Below are 15683 nucleotides of genomic sequence, written 5' to 3'. Positions count from 1 at the left end.
ACGACAGCAGGGTTACATTGTTTCTATCCTATCATGTTCAGACAGTTATTTTTGTACCAAATTATTTGTTATAGTTACTGTTGGATGAAACAAAGACCCTAAGCCTTGATCATGTGGATCTCTATCATTGCTTTGAATAGCAATTATCAGACTGCTAATTTGAAGATAAAATAAAGTATGTCCTTGAAAGTATGTACAGTGACCATGTCTGCACCCCCTACCCTCACCCTGTATTTACTAATGATTGGAACCATAGCAAACACACAAATATGTCAATGCCATTTCTCTTTGGATTCTATTTCATTTGATATCACTGAAACAATGTTGATAGTATGGGACTTATTCAGCCTTATTTATTTTGCATGCTTTTCCATCTGATATTTATTGTCAGACACTTAATTGAAGCTAATGAATATTGTGTAAAACAGAGCAGCATAATGTTTGGTCAACAAATATACGTCTAAATAAAATGTCTTAAAATTGATCATTGTTGAGTTCTGAGTCTTGTAGTGAAACCATATAATTAAATCACTTTGGAGACAGATTTGTACTTACAGTGCAGAATAATGATAAAGATTTTGGCGAAGCACAACAAACTAGGGATTAAGTTAACATTTTTTATTCACATTTACATGCACATTAATTTAAAATCATAATTTTTTTGCAAAGAAAACATTAAAAACATCTGTTAAAACATGATCAGCTTGGGGTGTGTACTGATGATATAGGTGCAAATTTGGTAGTTGGTCCATTGAGATGTATAGTGCTCAGTTCTAGAAGAGTCTTAGCTCTCACGGCTCATGTATGGACAGACCACACACACCTGTGCAATGTCATCGTATTCATAAGTCCTCTTCAGAAATGTGTCGGTCAGTCTCAGGCCAGATATACTCTGAAACACAAGCAAATGGTGATTAGCTATAATCATCAACCGATTGTTGACTGCAAATGTTAACAGTAAAAGCATAACATACTGTAATAAGCCTTAGCTATGCTTAGTGTTCAAATCAAATCAAATCAAATTTATTCAATGTATTCTAAGTGGGCACCTACTTGCAGGCCCTGGACAGAGGAGAGGAGTTTGAGGGGCAGAGAGAGCGAGGCACTGGGGCTGACTTTGCCCAGCTGTCTCCCTGATACACCACACCAGTGGATGGAGCGGGTGTTACACATCTCCAGCACCAGGTCCATGGTCCTCTCACTGCAACAACACACACAACTCGGCCGTTAGATTTGCCACCAATGCTCCTTAAAGAACACATCACAGTACTTTGTATTCCTCTGTAAACTGGCCATCTCTTTACACAAGACACAAAATCCACTGGTTGATGCTCATCTACAAAACCCTCTTAGCCCTTACTCCCCCTAGCCGACTAAACTCTACTGCACGACTTAAGATGGTGTGCTGAGAAACCCATTGCAACCCTCATCTTCTAATTACAGCCCCTGATCTGCTATTCACAGTCCCCAAAGCAAACACATCCTTGGGTCACTCCTCTTTTCAGTTAGCTGCAGCTAGCGACTGGAACAATTTATACAAAACATTTAAGCTGGAAAGTTATGTCTCTGTCTCAGCTTTGAAGGACTCAGTCATGGACATTTTCACTGACAGCTGTATCTGTTACACAAACAAATAATGTAGGCTGCTGATTGTGGTGTCTGTTTACTGTACAGTCGGGGCCAAAGGTTTTGAGAATGACACAAATATTAATTCACAAAGTCTGCTGCCTCAGTTTGTATGATGGCAATTTGCATATACTCCAGAATGTTATGAAGAGTGATCAGATGAATTGCAATTAATTGCAAAGTCCCTCTTTGCCATGCAAATGAACTGAATCCCCCAAAAACATTTCCACTGCATTTCAGCCCTGCCACAAAAGGACCAGCTGACATCATGTCAGTGATTCTCTTGTTAACACAGGTGTGAGTGTTGAAGAGGACAAGGCTGGAGATCACTCTGTCATGCTGATTGAGTTCGAATAACAGACTAGAGCTTCAAAAGGAGGGTGGTGCTTGGAATCAGTGTCCTTCCTCTGTCAACTATGGTTGCCTGCAAGGAAACACGTGTCGTCATCATTGCTTTGCACAAAAAGGGCTTTACAGGTAAGGATATTGCTGCCAGTAAGATTGCACCTAAATCAACCATTTATCAGATAATCAAGAACTTCAAGGAGAGCGGTTCAAATGTTGTGAAAAAGGCTTCAGGGCGCCCAAGAAAGTCCAGCAAGCGCCAGAACCGTCTCCTAAAGTTGATTCAGCTGCGAGATCGGGGCACCACCAGTACAGAGCTTGCTCAGGAATGGCAGCAGGCAGGTGGAGTTCATCTGCACGCACAGTGAGGCGAAGGAGGATGACCTGATGACCTTTTGGAGGATGACCTGGTGTCAAGAAGGGCAGCAAAGAAGCCACTTCTCTCCAGGAAAAACATCAGGGACAGACTGATATTATGCAAAAGGTACAGGGATTGGACTGCTGAGGACTGGGTTAAAGTCATTTTCTCTGATGAATCCCCATTCCGATTGTTTGGGGCATCCGGAAAAAAGCTTGTCAGGAGAAGACAAGGTGAGCGCTACCATCAGTCCAGTGTCATGCCAACAGTAAAGCATCCTGAGACCATTCATGTGTGTTGGTTGCTTCTCAGCCAAGGGAGTGGGCTCACTCACAATTTTGCCTAAGAACACAGCCATGAATAAAGAATGGTACCAACACATCCTCCGAGAGCAACTTCTACAACCATCCAGGAACAGTTTGGTGACAAACTTTTCCATAAGGCAAAGTGATAACTAAGTTCCTCGGGGAACAGAACATCGATATTTTGGGTCCATGGCCAGGAAACTCCCCAGACCTTAATCCCATTGAGAACTTGTGTTTAATCCTCAAGAAGCAGGTGGACAGACAAAAACCCACAAACTCTGACAAACTCCAAGCATTGATTATGCAAGAATGGGCTGCCATCAGTGTGGCCCAGAAGTTAATTGCCAGCATGCCAGGGCAGATTGCAGAGGTCTTGAAAAAGAAGGGTCAACACTGCAAATATTGACTCTTTGCATCAACTTCATGTAATTGTCAATAAAAGCCTTTGACACTTATGAAATGCTTGTAATTATACTTCAGTATTCCATAGTAACATCTGACAAAAATATCTAAAGACACTGAAGCAGCAAACTTTGTGGAAATTAATATTTGTGTCATTCTCAAAACCTTTGGCCACGACTGTATGTTTGCACAGCTATTATTTGTGCTATGCTGCTTGTATTGTGGTCTGCCATGTTTTGTGAAATCCCTTCTTGTCGTGATGTGCTTCGTCTCTGCCTACTTTGTCCCTCATGCCTTTGTCTGCCCTTATTAATGCTTGTACCATGTTTTGTTATCTGCCCTTATTCATGCTTGTACCATGTTGTGCTGTTCTCAGCTCTTATCAATGCTTGTACCGCATTGTGTTGTTGCCATAGGTCTCCCTTCGTGTAGCGTGATTGTGTCTCTTGTCTTGTTGTGCTTTGTTTCCACTGTCTGTCTGCTGATGTATATGTACTTTGCCAAGTCTGTTCTGTCCATGTTGTCAATCTTCTCTTAACACTTTCTTTTAATCCCCACCCCTTCCCCACGTGGCCTTTTGCCTCTTGCCAGACTGTCAATGTAAATAAGAATTTGTTATTAATTGACGTGCCTGGTAAAATAAAACATTTAATTGAATTATACATACACTACCAGTCAAAAGTTTGGACACACCTACTCTTTCAAGGTTATTTCTTTATTGTTACTATTTTCTACATTGTAGAATAATAGTGAAGACATCACAACTACGAAATAACATATATGGAATCATGTAGTAACCAAAAAAGTGTGAAACAAATCAAAATAGATTTTAGATTGTTCAAAGTAGCCACCCTTTGCCTTGATGACAGCTTTGCACACTCTTGGCATTCTCTCAACCAGCTTCACCTGGAATGTTTTTCCAACAGTCTAGAAGGAGTTCCCACATATGTTGAGCACTTGTTGGCTGCTATTCCTTCACTCTGCGGTCCAACTCATCCCAAACCATCTCAATTGGATTGAGGTCGGGTGATTGTGGAGACCAGGTCATCTGATGCAGCACTCCATCACTATCCTTCTTGGTCAAATAACCCTTACACAGCCTGGAGGTGTGTTGGGTCATTGTCCTTTTGAAAATCAAATGACAGTTCCACTAAGCGCACACCAGATGTTTAATGTATCGCTGCAGAATGCTGTGGTAGCCTTGCTGGTTAAGTGTGCCTTGAATTCTAAACAAATCACTGACAGTGTCACCAGCAAAGCACCCCCACACATCACACCTCCTCCTCCATGCTTCACGGTGGGAACCACACATGCAGAGATCATCCGTTCACCTACTCTGCGTCTCACAAAGACACGGTAATTAGAACCTAAAAGCTCAAATTTGGACTCATCAGACCAAAGGACAGATTTCCACCGCTCTAATGTCCATTGCTCGTGTTTCTTTGCCCAAGCAAGTCTCTTCTTCTTACTGGTCCTTTAGTAGTGGTTTCTTTGCAGTAATTCGACCATGAAGGCCTGCTTCATGCAGTGTCCTCTGAACAGATGATGTTGAGATGTGCTTGTTACTTGAACTCTGAAGCATTTATTTGGGCAGCAATTTCTGAGGCTGGTAACTCTAATGAACTTATCCTCTGCAGCAGAGGTAACTCTGGGTCTTCCTTTCCTGTGGAGGTCCTCATGAGAGCCAGTTTCATCATAGCGCTTGATAGTTTTTACAACTGCACTTGAAATAACTTTTAAAGTCCTTGAAATTTTCCAGATTGATTGACCTTCATGTCCTAAAGTAACGATGGACTGTCGTTTCTCTTTGCTTATTTGAGCTGTTCTTGCCATAATATGGACTTGGTCTTTTACGAAATAGGGCTATCTTCTGTATACCACCCCTACCTTGTCAAAACACAACTGATTGGCTAAAACACATTAAGAAGGAAAGAAATTCCACAAATGAACTTAACAAGGCACACCTGTTAAGTGAAATGCATTCCAAGTGACTACCTCATGAAGTTGGTTGAGAGAAAGGCAAGAGTGTGCAAAGCCGTCATCAAGGCAAAGGGTGGCTACTTTGAACAATCTCAAACATAACATATCTTTTGATTTGTTTAACACATTTTTGGTTACTACATGATTCCATATGTGTTATTTCATAGTTTTGTCTTCAGTTTTGTTCTCAATGTAGAAAATAGAAAAAAAATAAAGAAAAACCCTTGAATGAGTAGGTGTCCAAACTTTTGACAGGTAGGTCCATCCAGCCATATGATTATACCTGCAGTTGGTGATTTTACAGGTGATGTCGAAGGGTTCCTCTAGATTGACGGTGTCTGGGATCATCTCCAGTGATAGTCTGACGTCTCCATAACCTGGAGCCTGTCAGAGACAAGTGGAAAAGCAATACCCTGTTGAAGGTCGACTGAGACCAAAACATTGATAAATAAGATCCATTATAATGTTGGAATTATCCAGATTACCGGTATGCTGGAGTTTTTACATTTTTTAATAAGGAGACGAGGAAAATCAATTCATACTGGGTCAACACAAATGCAATTATTACACTGTCTGATCCAGGCAATAGCAGATACATTTTGGACCGGTTTTCTTTATTTTAGGCTCACAAGAAGCGCATCGTCTAGGACCATGATTGCACTGTTTTGTATTTTTGGGTGGTTGTCTGGTTGGTAAACCCTGGGCAACAGGCTTCATGACATCACATTTAGCATAATTTTGACAAATTTGGAAACTGTAGAATGACTATATTATCCAATTGAGAATATAATCTTCATTTTGAGCTATGTCATTGTAATTGTCCACAGCCCAGGTATGACTGACAAGACCATCAACACCACTCAACAAAGACAACCACAGCATTGAGACTGAGTATGTCCTGTTATGCAACAACCATATACTTTAACTAAGAACCATATCATGTAACTGAGAATGCTCTGGTACCATTCTCTGTAGCTGGCTTGTCTGCAGCCTTCCTTTTTCTCCTAAGTTGGTCTTCCACACGATGTCCAGTTTACCGATGACCGTCACGCCTTTGATGACGCCCGCCTTCTCTGCAAACTCCGATTTGGGCTTCAGGCAGTAGAGGTACTGGCGCGTGTCCATGGGCTGCAGGTAAGACATCTTCCCAAATGTAGAAGTTCTGGAACACAGTCAGGGTGGAGAAGTCTGAGCTGACACTGAAAACCTATTACCTTTGACATAGTAGGGGCGCCTTGACCTACAGTGAGAAGACCTGGCCGAGTGAATGCTGTATCTTGTACGCAGCATAGACTTCAATCAGAATAGTCATACAGCTTTCACAGTCAAAATGTCTCAACAAAAAAAGCAGTAAAAGAACACAAAAAATGTACACTAGAAAAACACACTATATCATGCTAGCATAATCTATACAGATAAACTCTTCTCGAATTCGCTTTCTCCTCTTCACATGTATCTTTCTTATATTACTACCTTTTTACTGTACAATCCAAACATAACACTAAAATGTGTGTGTGTGTGTGTCCCTTACCCTTCGTCACCAGTCTCCACGGTGTTGAGCTCGGTGACATTGTACATCATGGAGGGCTCCAGGGACACTTTCTCCATGAACATGGGCGACGTGGTGATGTTCTGGATCTGGGCCTCGAGAAACACCTCGTCTGTCTGGGGGTGGGGGTAAGGGGTCAGCGCTAACATTAGCCGCTAGCGCTAACTAGAGGAACACCTCCTCAAAGGGACTTAACTGGGCAGCACTTTGACTTCAATTCCTTTCAATGTACTTTACAACGTATTGGCCCCTCAAGGGGAAACTGTAGATTTCATTTAGGCATAGTGTGTGTCAGATTTATCTGAAAGCATGTGATTTATACAGTTAGATTCTAGAAATCACCATGAAGTACCTGTATAACTTACACTAGATTTTGGCATGTATGAACATGTCCGAAATATTCAGACATCATTAGCACCCCGGTAAGACACGGTTTTCATACCTTCGTCAGTCCTATCAAAATCAACTAGCAGGGCCAAAATGGAGTAGCAAAGTCTGCTCAGTTTACCTTTGAGGAGTGGATTAGTACTCAACTGAACAGAGGAGTGCTCAGAGATTAGTTCATGCCTGAAATTCAAAGGCTAGTGATTAAGTAGGGACCACGGACAGAAACATTCTGCCAGACGGACGGACAGACTGGGGTTATTGTTACAGAGCAGAGCACCACTCCACATCTCCCATGCCGAAACAGACCTGTCATCAAACCCAACACAAAAAACTGATCAGACACATCTCAAATAACTTTTGTCCAGAGCCTTATTTGAATAATGTTTTACTTGATCTGATTTATTCAGACTCTTGAAAGAGTTTATTTTAGATAAAGAGTGAACATATAAATTCATAAAATCAGATTAATAATCACCAACACTAAAATCATCATTAAAATGAACATCCCTTCCCATCAGAGATTGGTACTGGATTTTGATTGAAAACCATCATTCAAATCTACACTTGAATCCAATCATTCAAAAGACCTGTAGAAATGGAAACCCCAATACAATCATACAGACCTAGGCTCTGTCTGAAATGGCACCCTATTCATTATATAGTTCACTACTTTTGAGCCTTACGGGCCCTGGTCAAAAGCAGTACATATATAGGCAATAGGGTGCAATTTAGAACCCTGCCCTAGCCTAGACCCATGATGTTGATTTCACCCTATGAGGATGGATTGTTTGATCAATGCGCTTCCATTCTATTTCCCCATGAATCTGGCATCACACCCACCTACTACCCAATTGCACAAGTCCTGAGAGATGAGTTAGCGAGAGGGCTCAAGCAGCGAAGAGAAAAAAAACAGAGTAACGGCAAAATAGTGGGAAAAGCATTTGATCACCCTTTACTAAAGCAGCATCACACATCTGTTTCCTTTGTGAGAAGTAAAGTCTTACTATATGGGTTTTTATACTTCATATTTTTTCCCCTGCATGCTTTTCCCTTATTTTGCCATTGCTCACGCTCATTGGCTCCAGAGAAAGACAGACAGACGTTGCTGCAACAAAAAGGATTAAGAAAGCGAGAGTTAAGAGCAATGAAAACAGAAAAACGATTACCACGGAACTGAGGTCACTCTAATGGAGAAAATAAAAACACAAGAGACCATAAACAAATGAAGGTTACATGCCAAATGAAAGTGACAATACATCTTGTTTCATACGCTAACAAATTAAATGCTACTAATATGCAAATGAGAGAATAAAAAGCTAATTTGACTATGTGTCACCAATGGAAAATGCCTGACCATGGAATGAAACATGATATACAGCTAACTCTATGTTTGTGATGTCATCTAAAAACCAGAGGCTGAATTGATAGTGGAAATGTATGGAAAAAGATCTGACTATGTATGAGTGAAGATAGCTAGCATGTTGACAAAGGTGGAAAGTTGAATAAGCCGGTAGGATGACTGTATTTGTCATTGTTTTGGTACAGGTAATAAAAGAGTGCGGTAAGTGTAGCTGAGAGAAAGAGGAAAAAAAACATACCTCTGCATTGTAGAACTTGGTTTTGACGTCGAGTGGCTTCAGAACCTGATTGAGAATAGATTGCAAGCTAAATGACGCCGATTTCTCAAAAGATTCCTCCATTCAACAGCGACAATAAATCTCCCTTCACAACATTAGAAAATAACACCATTTATCTCTGAAAAAGCTCAAATCCATGAGCCAAGAAATTTGATTTAAAAACGGTCAGTATAGCTTATACAAAACGTATTGTTACTGTAAGAGAAGTTGGATTTAGTTTCTTTGTGTGACTTAGAGCAGATCCTTTCTGAGACTGAGGACAGTAAGTAGGTAGTGAGAGTTTGGTAGTCAAAAGCCAAAGCTTGTGTGCTACTGCTAATTGCCTTTTCTCTGTCATGGACCTGTGACATTGCTCAGGGTTGAGATCTGGTTTCTAATATAACTCTGTGAGTGAGCATGGGGAGGTCATATAAAGGACGCTTTGAAACTCACCTGAAATTTAAAGAACTTCCTGAAGTATAGCTTCTCTCCCGCCTGTGTGGTATAACTGACTGCACAAACCAAGCTAGAATAGAGAAACCAAAATTCCTTGAATATTAGCATTCAAATGAACTCCTAACCGTCTTTGCAGATGTGTTGCTGTAAATCTTCCCCATTGTTGTCTCAAGTGACACCCCTTTCCCAGTATTACATAGAGCAATGGTCAAAAGTATGTTATTTCCGATTTAACCCACGTCAGAAAGGAAAGCATACATGTGAGTTCCAATCTCTTTGACTTCATGGTGAATGACATCATCGATGCAGGACTCAGGCTTCAGCTCTGTGACTGTGTTGTTGGACGCTGATAGGTTTAGCCTCTGAGAGCTGGTCTGAAGGTCTGCCTGTAAGACATGACAAAAATGGGGATTTCACTTAAAATTGTGTGAATAGGACAAGTGGATTCATCAATGAGAAAGAGATTGGTTAAACATGTTTCCATTGGATTAATGTATATCTGTACTGCACCTTTACTAGTATGTCCTTGACCTCCTGGGTGCTGTCATTGTGCACACTAATGTAACTTGAGAAGGTCTCGCCAAGGAAAATATTTCTGTGTGGAGGACAATTGTTACGCAAGTGTCACACACAAAGATAATGGACTCACATGCCCACTGAAGAACTGAAACGAGACAATGCTTTTCAGTGGTCAAAATCAAGACTAAGTATTCCTGTGAAAGGTTGTCTTGCAAGAAATGTGATGATTCTATACTGAAACAGATCAAGAGATACTGACAGAAATGATCGGCCAGGGGGAATGAAAGATATAAACTGCCAGTCTGATTGTTAAATGCTAGTTGTGTGTGCCTCTACATGTTTCATCCTGCTCTATATGTCAAAGAGTTGAAACGGTTGTTGCTGTAGTGTTATTTACCCAAAGTTCTGAGGTAGTGTGAGCATCTCTCCCAGCATTAACGCCTCTGCTCCTTTAATAGTGGATGGGTCCTCTTTCATTAGCCGACCAAACAAATCCCCTGTAGAATGCACACACACATACAAATTACTCTCATACAATGCCTTCAGAAAGTATTCACACCAATTGACTTGTTCCACATTTTGCTGTGGTACAAAGTGGGATTAAAATGTACATAATTGTAATTTTTACTCAGCAATATACATAAATACATTGTCAATGTGAAAAAAACAACAACTAATATATCTTGACTAGATAAGCATTCAACCCCCTGAGTCAACACGGTAAAATCAACTTTCTGGGTAAGTCCCTAAGAGCTTTGCACACCTGGATTGTACAATATATGGCGCATTTGGATAGTATTCAGACCCCTTCACCTTTTCCAAATGTTGTTATGCTACAGCCTTATTCTAAAATGGATTAGTTGTCCCCCCCTCATCAATCTACACAGAATACCTCATAATGACAATGCAAAAACAGTTTTTTAGATTGTTTTGGGGAAAAACTGAATATTAAATTTAAATAAGTATTCAGACACTTTACTCAAGACTTTGTTTAAGCACCTTTGGCAGCGATCGAGTCTTCTTGGGTATGACATTACAAGCTCGGCACACCTGTATTTGGGGAGTTTCTCCCATTCTTCTCTGCAGATCCTCTCAAGCTCTGTCAGGTTGGATGGGGAGTGTTGCTCCACAGCTATTTTCAGGCTCTGGCTGGGTCACTCAAGGATATTCAGAGAATTGTCCCGAAGCCACTCCTGTGTTGTCTTGGCTGTGTGCTTAGGGTCGTTGTCCTGTTGGAAGGTGAACCTTTTCCAAGTCTGAGCGCTCTGGAACAGGTTTTCATCAAGGATCTCTCTGTACTTTGCTCCGTTCATATTTCCCTTGATCCTGACTAGTCACTGCCGCAGAAAAACAACCCATGATGCTGCCAACACCATGCATCAACGTAGGGATGGTGCCAGGTTTCCTCCAGACGTGACGCTTGGCATTCAGGCCAAATAGTTCAATCTTGGTTTCATCACACCAGAGATTCTTGTTTCTCATGGTCTGAGAGTACTTCAGGTTCCTTTTACAACCTTCAAGCGGGCTGTCATGTGTCTTCTATTGAGGAGTGGCTTTCGTCTGGCAACTCTACCATAAAGGCCTGATTGGTGGAGTGCTGCAGAGATGGTTGTCCTTCCGGGAGGTTCTCCCATCTCCACAGAGGAACTCTGGAGCTCTGACAGAGTGACCATCAGGTTCTTGGTCACCTCCCTGACCAAGGCCCTTCCCCCAATTGCTCAGTTTGGCCGGGCGGCCAGGTCTAGGAAGAGTCTTGGTGGTTCCAAACTTCTTCCATTGAAGAATGACGGAGGCCACTGTGTCCTTGGGGACCTTCAATGCTGCAGACATTTTTTGGTACCCTTCCCCAGATCTATGCCTCGACACAATCCTGTCTCTGAGCTCTACGGACAATTCCTTCGACCTCATGGCTTGGTTTTTGCTCTGACATGCACTGTCCACTCTGGAACCTTATATAGATAGGTGTGTACCTTTCCAAATCATGCCCAATCAATTGAATTTAAGTTGTAGAAACATCTTAAGGATGATCAATGGAAACCAGATGCACCTGAGCTCAATATCGAGTCTCATAACAAAGGGTCTGAATACTTATGTTAAATAAGGTAATTCTGTTTTTTATTTTTAATACATTTACAGAAATGTCTATAAACCTGTTTTTGCATTGTCATTATGGGGTATTGTGTGTAGATTGATGAGAATGTTTTTAACATTTTAAATCCATTGTAGAATAAGGCTGTAACGTAACAAAATGTGGGAAAAAAATCAAGGGGCCTGAATACTCTGAATGCACCGTATCAAGTTGGTTGTTGATCATTGCTAAACATCCATTTTCAAGTCTGGTGCGCGATGAGACAAGGATATCCCTACCGGGCAAACCCTCCCTAACCCGGACTACGCTAGGCCAATTGTGCGTCGCCCCACGGACCTCCCGGTCGCTGCCGGTTACGACAGAGCCTGGGCGCGAACACAGAGTCTCTGGTGGTACAGCGCCCTTAACCACTGCGCCACCCGGGAGGCCCCGTGTCAATGCAACTTATTGTGACTTATTTAGGCTTCCCATAACAAAAGGGTTGAATACGTATTGCCTCAAGACATTTATTCTTTTAATCTTTAATGAATTCGTAAACATTTCTAAAAACATAATTCCACTTTGACATTATGGGGTACTGTGTGTAGATCAGTGACACAAAATCTCATTTTAATAAATGTTCAATTAAGGCTGTAACACACATTTTGGAGAATACTTTCTGAAGGCACTCCATCTAGCGAAGTGTTGTTGAGGCACATAAAGAACTTAACACAATGCCAGAAATGTTTGACTATATCTATACATTTTTTCCAGATATGATTTATTTTATGGCTCTATGGAAACTGTAACTACCAGGTCTAATAGTCAGTCAGTCTCCTCATATGGGCCCTGTAAGTTTTGTAGCTTTAATATTGATGATCAATGTCAACAACAAATATCTCACATAAGCATACAATAAAATATATATTTAGAAATGTTACCAAAAGAATTCTGATTCTGCTACGACACAACGTTCTAAATATTTGAGTGAAAGGCAGCCTTTAGAGGAGCAGCGTGGGAGATATGAGAGCTGGGTGGCATAAAAACGTTCACAAATTATTTTTATTTCTCCTATATCGTGTTCTAGTCGTTCATTTCGATTTATGGCCAGATATGCCTTTATTCTCCCCCCTGTATAAATAGCATCCCCACCCAGAAGTGTCACTGTGATTTAGGGGTTCAGTGGAGTTGGGTTACCAGCACAGCGCTCACATTGCAGTTGGTAGGTCTCCGGCAGAAGGAAAAATAAACACTGTAAATTCTCTTTAGGACTGCACGACTAAATTTGGGAGCTGGTTAGACATAAGCCATTCCTGGGATCCCTTAGTGATTCAGTGGAGTAGGCAGACAGGTGTGGCTGCCTGGCTTTATTACTGATCGCCTTTCCCCTGGTTAATTATTGTATTGGCTCAATTCATTTCACTGTCGTCATGCCTAGAATGTTAATTGGAGGCTTAACCCCAGTAAAGGAAAGCTTAGCTGATTTACATATTCTCATACATATCGGCCCAATTAATATAGGATTGCATGCAGTGTTGTAATAAATACTGTTCTCATGGGTAGTGAAATGTAGAATCGTGCATCTGTTTTTCTCTCTGAGGAATACTGATTTCAAAGAGAAATATAACATGTGAATGTGTTGTTATGGACCAGGGATTTACAGCACTACATGGAAGTAGTCAGTTCTATCAATGCTTTTACCATAAGCCTACTGTGGACTTGAAATATAATATATGCCATTTAGCAGACACTTTTATTCAAAGCAACTTCCAGTCGTGAATGTATTAAAAAATATATGGGTGGCCCGAGGGAATCGAGCCCACGATCCTTGGCATTGCAAATGCCATGCTCTACCAACTAAGCAACACAGGAGCCACACAGAATCATAGGAACTAGCCTATTAGTTCTATGTTCTATATTTATATCTATAGGCATAGCCTATGTAATGTATTTAGAATCACTGCAGCAAAGCAAATTGGATAGGCCTAATAAAGATTCTACAACTCTAATACATGTTGGGGGTAAAATAAATCAAGGCTTACCTGGGAGGTCTCGATCTTCACATGTTACTGGCATGTTAGTGAAGAGAGTGGGTTTTGTTAACCGCATCACTGTGAAAGCCAAGGAAGCAAAGATTGGTCAGTTAGGCTTAGGCTAGTTTACTTGCTTGCAATTTTAGATGGAAATTCCATGGGTAATCTAGACCTCTCTCAAACAGCCTAGATATCCTAATGTCTGCCAAATAAGAACAGCCTCCTTTAGCGTTGTTTCCAGACAAAGTTTTTCAGGCCATACTTTATTTGGATAGTCCCCTATAGGCCTAGATGGCCTTCGGATGGTCAAACTATCAACAAACTAACAACTGTAACTCACTTGCATGCAAGATGTTGCATGTAAATAGACTGCATGTTAGGCTATAAGGTTAGGCTATTAGGTTCAAATAAGGGGTCTAGGGTTAGTGTTTTCCCGATTAGATGATTCAAATCAGTGGTTAGTTTCAGTTATTTTATAGATTAGTTGAGGATCTATAAACCATCTGAAGGTTACTATAAAAATAAATGTTAGATTTCCTCCTTGCCACAGCAGTCTTTGTCAGGTATTCTCTGATTAATAATTTAGGAAAAGTTCTAGCTACACCCAATCATCTAGTATGCTGCTGCTTATTACAATACCAAAAGATAACTTCCCCTTCCATCTGTGATAATATTAAAGTAACCAGTCATAATACCGTAACACATACCAGGTAGCTAGCTATTTGAATGGGTTTATCAAGATGTCTGAGACTTGTGTATTCAGCACACTGTAGCTACGCTGAGGTCTAAAAGAAACTTAACTTTTTGAGTGAATAGTCAAGTGGTGGACAGGTAAGAAACACTCATCAGTTCAACAACAATTCGGTCATTTGAGCTACCTAGCTAACGTTAGCAAGATGGCAGAGGCTGGCTAAATATGTAGCTATACAGTTAGGACAACAGTCCACCATTAACTAAATAAAGAATACATAGGTTATAGTATAAGGGTATAGTAGAGAATTATGGATATAGTACCCAAATGTTTAATGAATGACATGGCAAATGATTTGACAGAATATTGTTGGCTAGTTAGCTAAGAATGTTAGCTATTGAAAATGAACAGAAAAAAGACATGGTCAACACCACTCGATACTTGGTAGTCAGCGAGCTAGCTCGTTCATCATCGTTCAGTTAGCAAGCTTATTTGACGTTAGCTTAGCAGCTAGCTTGTAAGCCAGTAGCCATTATCAGCTAACTGTCAGTGTCAGATGTAAACAACCTCTTTTCAGATATCCACATTAGCTAAATGTTTAACGCAACCCTACTGAGTATATTGCTTAAGCCATTTATTTAACTCAGTAAAATACCTTTTAAAGCAAGTAGATGCTCTTGTTTTGCCTGATTTACTTCCATTTTGTCTTAACAGTTCGGTTGAACTTTCACCTGGCAATATCAGCTGACTATAGGAAACGCAGAGGGACAATTTTGGGAGATCCCTCGTGGTAGTATTGTAGTACACAGGTGTCACGTCAAATTGTAGTTCCACCTCTTCCCCATTACATTCATAAATGATTAGACATCGTATAAAACAAATACAGCCAATTAAATATGTTCAAGTGGTGTATAGGTTTGAATGCATTCATATCCCAGACAGAATGACAAAGATTTCTTCACATTGTTGTTTTCTTTATTCAGTAACTACAAATTCATGTCAAGGGATTGCTTTTCATTTGTCTACAACTTTGGGGTGAAAAACAATGCCTGAATACCAGTAAGCAATAAACTACATAGTAGCTTCGTTTAGTCATTTTCTCAAATAAAGCAAATTCATAGGCTTGAGATGTACTGTTGTATCCGATATGATTTGTAGGCTGTACTGTATACACCTTATGCAAGTTAATGAGCAACACATTGTATAACAAACTACAATTGCATAGTGTGACAAGTGGCTGTCTCGTCAAGACAGATGGTTAGTTACTTCCAGTCTGTAAAAAATAATGTTTAGTCGAACAATGGAACCAACAAGCTTTATGGAAAAATTGGAACACATTGCAAAAACT

The 15683-nt window shown here is 40.6% G+C and overlaps 1 protein-coding gene across 2 annotated transcripts; it reads right to left on the bottom strand.

The window, feature by feature from the left end:
* Positions 1-597: 597 nt before the first annotated feature.
* trappc13 (trafficking protein particle complex subunit 13) lies at positions 598-15121 on the bottom strand. 2 transcript variants are annotated; one of them, XM_024382125.2, is made up of 13 exons: positions 14991-15121; positions 13654-13722; positions 9941-10040; positions 9535-9619; positions 9283-9410; positions 9022-9094; positions 8551-8595; positions 8119-8136; positions 6548-6681; positions 5980-6178; positions 5300-5400; positions 1054-1201; positions 598-892 (listed from the first exon to the last, which is right to left on the bottom strand). In XM_024382125.2, exons 1-13 carry the CDS (start codon positions 15034-15036, stop codon positions 785-787), a joined length of 1254 nt encoding a protein of 417 aa, XP_024237893.1. In that variant the 5' UTR covers positions 15037-15121; the 3' UTR covers positions 598-784. The 2 variants fall into 2 exon arrangements, with proteins under 2 accessions (XP_024237893.1, XP_024237894.1); XM_024382126.2 differs by lacking the exon at positions 8119-8136.
* Positions 15122-15683: the final 562 nt, after the last annotated feature.

This window comes from Oncorhynchus tshawytscha, linkage group LG20, assembly GCF_018296145.1.
Source record: "Oncorhynchus tshawytscha isolate Ot180627B linkage group LG20, Otsh_v2.0, whole genome shotgun sequence".
Classification (NCBI taxonomy): Eukaryota; Metazoa; Chordata; class Actinopteri; order Salmoniformes; family Salmonidae; genus Oncorhynchus; species Oncorhynchus tshawytscha.
The sequence above is the reverse complement of the archived record's forward strand: the minus strand, read 5'-3'. Positions and strand labels throughout refer to the sequence as shown.